The 2,756-nt window shown below is 41.7% G+C and overlaps 1 protein-coding gene across 1 annotated transcript in view; it reads right to left on the minus strand.

The window, feature by feature from the left end:
- Positions 1-2,756, minus strand: part of LOC106529684 (glutamate receptor ionotropic, kainate 4) — a gene marked incomplete at its 3' end in the record, with an annotated part of 8,133 nt that overhangs the window by 1,085 nt on the left and 4,292 nt on the right. The window contains 1 exon segment of the mRNA XM_014025163.1: positions 2,616-2,756. Coding sequence (XP_013880617.1) covers positions 2,616-2,756 — 141 coding nt within the window.

Consider the following 2,756-nt stretch of genomic DNA (forward strand, 5'->3'; position numbering starts at 1 on the left):
GTTTGGCTCAGATTCCTAAAAAGGTACAATATAAAACCTTAGAAATCTTTTTTAATATAGAGGGAATAATTATTATTTACTCATCATTACTGAAGATTTAAAGATGCAGCTAAATAAAAGTGTCACTCTGTGTCTGACAGTTTCTATATTTTATAAAAAGGTGAGATTTGCAGATTGTTTGAAATCAATTTTTTCTTACATTCTTTAATGTTGCTGCTCACAGCCATTTTCACACCATGGTATTTAAAATCAAAACCCCCACAAGGCTCTGTTTTCAAATCAGAGTCAATAGGGTCTGCGGGTGGGCCGCTGCCCGTTAAGGTGGTAAAAAATGTATCGTTTAACAGAAGCAGTGCTGGCAGTGAGAGACAACCAGTTTTTATCAATAACAGAGGCTGGGGACGGCTGATGTTTTGAATAGTTTGCTCCTGCTGACACATTGTGATGTTCCATCATCTGAGGGACTCAGAACAAAACAAAAAGCAGCATCAAGTCCTCGGATCCCAAGAGGACCGAGTTTGGATCTGAATAAACAAAACAGGGTTTTGATGTGGAAATCTTCTGTCGACATCAGGATGTGTGGCCACATGTGGATCAGCCAGGGACAGGGAACAACTGGTGTGNGAGCTGTGATCGGTGCTGAAAATTGCTCCTCGGAGGCTTCAGAAGTTTGTTCCAGAGACTCTGTTTATCCAGAGTGAAATCAAAGCTCTCTGATCTCCCTGATCTTTTATATTTACCCTCTTTATGTTATGAAGTGATTGTCTCGTATGGAATCAAATCTAACCCAAACACACACACTGTGTGTGTGTGTGTGTGTGTGTGTGTGTGTGTGTGTGTGTGTGTGTGAAAAGGTGAATGCAGCTGAATACTGGACAGCTTTCTGCTAATAATACAGGCCAGCAAAGTGCAACTGCAAGGGATTTTTTCATCTCCCTGCAGAGCAGAGAATGAAAGCAGTAAAGCATTGCTCTTTGTCTGCTGCAGGAGGACTAAGAGGATTGGGGAGATGGAGGGAAAAGAGGAGGATGAGAGTGAGGAGAGGAGGAGAACTGTGACAGAGGTGCAGACGCCACTCAGATCCACATCAGAGGGTTTCTATGTAAAGGAATGAGAAGGACGTCTGACATTCATGCAAACATAGATTTTTATAATTATTTCGACCTTTAGAACAAGTTTAAAATGTTTCATCTATATGTGTGCTCTTTGATCTGTGGTTAATTTAGTGTTTTATACTCAAAWCCCCCCCTCAGYGACGTCCACCCTCCTACGCTGCACACTCAGACTGAATGTCTCCTGCAGCTCTGTCCTCAGCTCTGACCCTCCATCATCAGCTGAACTTCTTTCTTTCCATCGTTTGAAATCTGATCGCCTGCTTCCAGCACAGGAAGGACCAAACAGAAAGACTATCCAGGCAATTTGAGCCAAAACACGACTGATGCTGCAAAAAAATGATCACACAGAAGCTGAAACTTTAATGTGATGATTTAATATTAATAAAGATTATTAGATTCCTTTGCTCGCCTTCTAATATTCCCTCTATTATCACACAGTTAACTACTTAATACCTCATCTGTTTCCTCTCACATTCATTCATTTTGTTCTAATCCAGAAAAAGAAGAAAAGTAAAACTTGTGAATGAAAAAGATGAATTGAACATGATTCTCTCTGATTCTGTTTTTGACTTCAAYGGTTTTATTTTTGCAGATTTTACCCTTTAAGACATCAGATTAGACTGAATGTGGACTTCCACCTGTTAACTCAGTCTGTCTGATAAAAGTCAAAATAATATCACCTCTCATTCAGTGAAATATTGTTCAGTCTGACCGCTCCAACAGGAACACAGAAACCTGTTGACAGGAAATCCTCAGGTTGTCTTCTTCTGCTCCCAGGAGCTGATTTTCTCCTCGCTTTCATTCTGTTCTTGTGTCTCTTTACTGTAACACATCTTTCTTTCATAGCCTCAAACCAAACAAGCTCAGGCCTTTCTCCTCACTGTGTAAATCCCTCCAGATGATCCCCCCCACCAGATCCTGCTGGTCTGTACTCTGTGCTGCTTTTAAAGATGAATGTTGACCTAAACTACAGCTCCTCTGAAGGTCAGTGTTTCTGAAACACTTTTTGCTTCAAACTCCTAATAACTTCACCCTCCTTTAGGACCTAGATCATCTTAGAGCTGACGTTGTCATTTTTTTATTATTCTGTATTCCCTTCTTTGCCTCCCTTTTACAACCTTATCTGCCTGTTGTCAGCTACACACAGCGCAGCCACAAGTATATCAGCTCTCACTCTGAGATTTAACAGCAGCAGCAACGTTAAGGTCAGCTCAGATGACTTTAGGAAAGGAGGTGACAGGAAACAGGCCACCAACAAGCTGTGACTGTTTGAAAACACAACCCTTAAACTGAAAAGGCCGACTGCTGAGTGAACGACAGAAAGGAAATGTGCCAGCTGTGAACTAAAAAAAAAAAAAAAAACTTGAGTGGTTTGATCTTGTTTGTCTGTCTGTGGGAAGTACTTAAGATGCTGATGTGCCTTTGTACTCATGAGACTGAGTAAACAGGATCATTTATTGTGATGCGGCTTAGCTAATCTGTGCAGGTGTACAAATTTACCCGTGAGATGAGCTCTCCAACCATCCCGGTCCACGTTCCATTCGCTCCGGGAACGCCATAAACTCCGTCGGCCACCAGTCGGATGCGATATTTAAACTTGAGGATGTCGGCCAGCTCCTTCAGCATGTCCACACAGAAACC

Source organism: Austrofundulus limnaeus, unplaced genomic scaffold (assembly GCF_001266775.1).
Source record: "Austrofundulus limnaeus strain Quisiro unplaced genomic scaffold, Austrofundulus_limnaeus-1.0 Scaffold459, whole genome shotgun sequence".
Taxonomy (NCBI): Eukaryota; Metazoa; Chordata; class Actinopteri; order Cyprinodontiformes; family Rivulidae; genus Austrofundulus; species Austrofundulus limnaeus.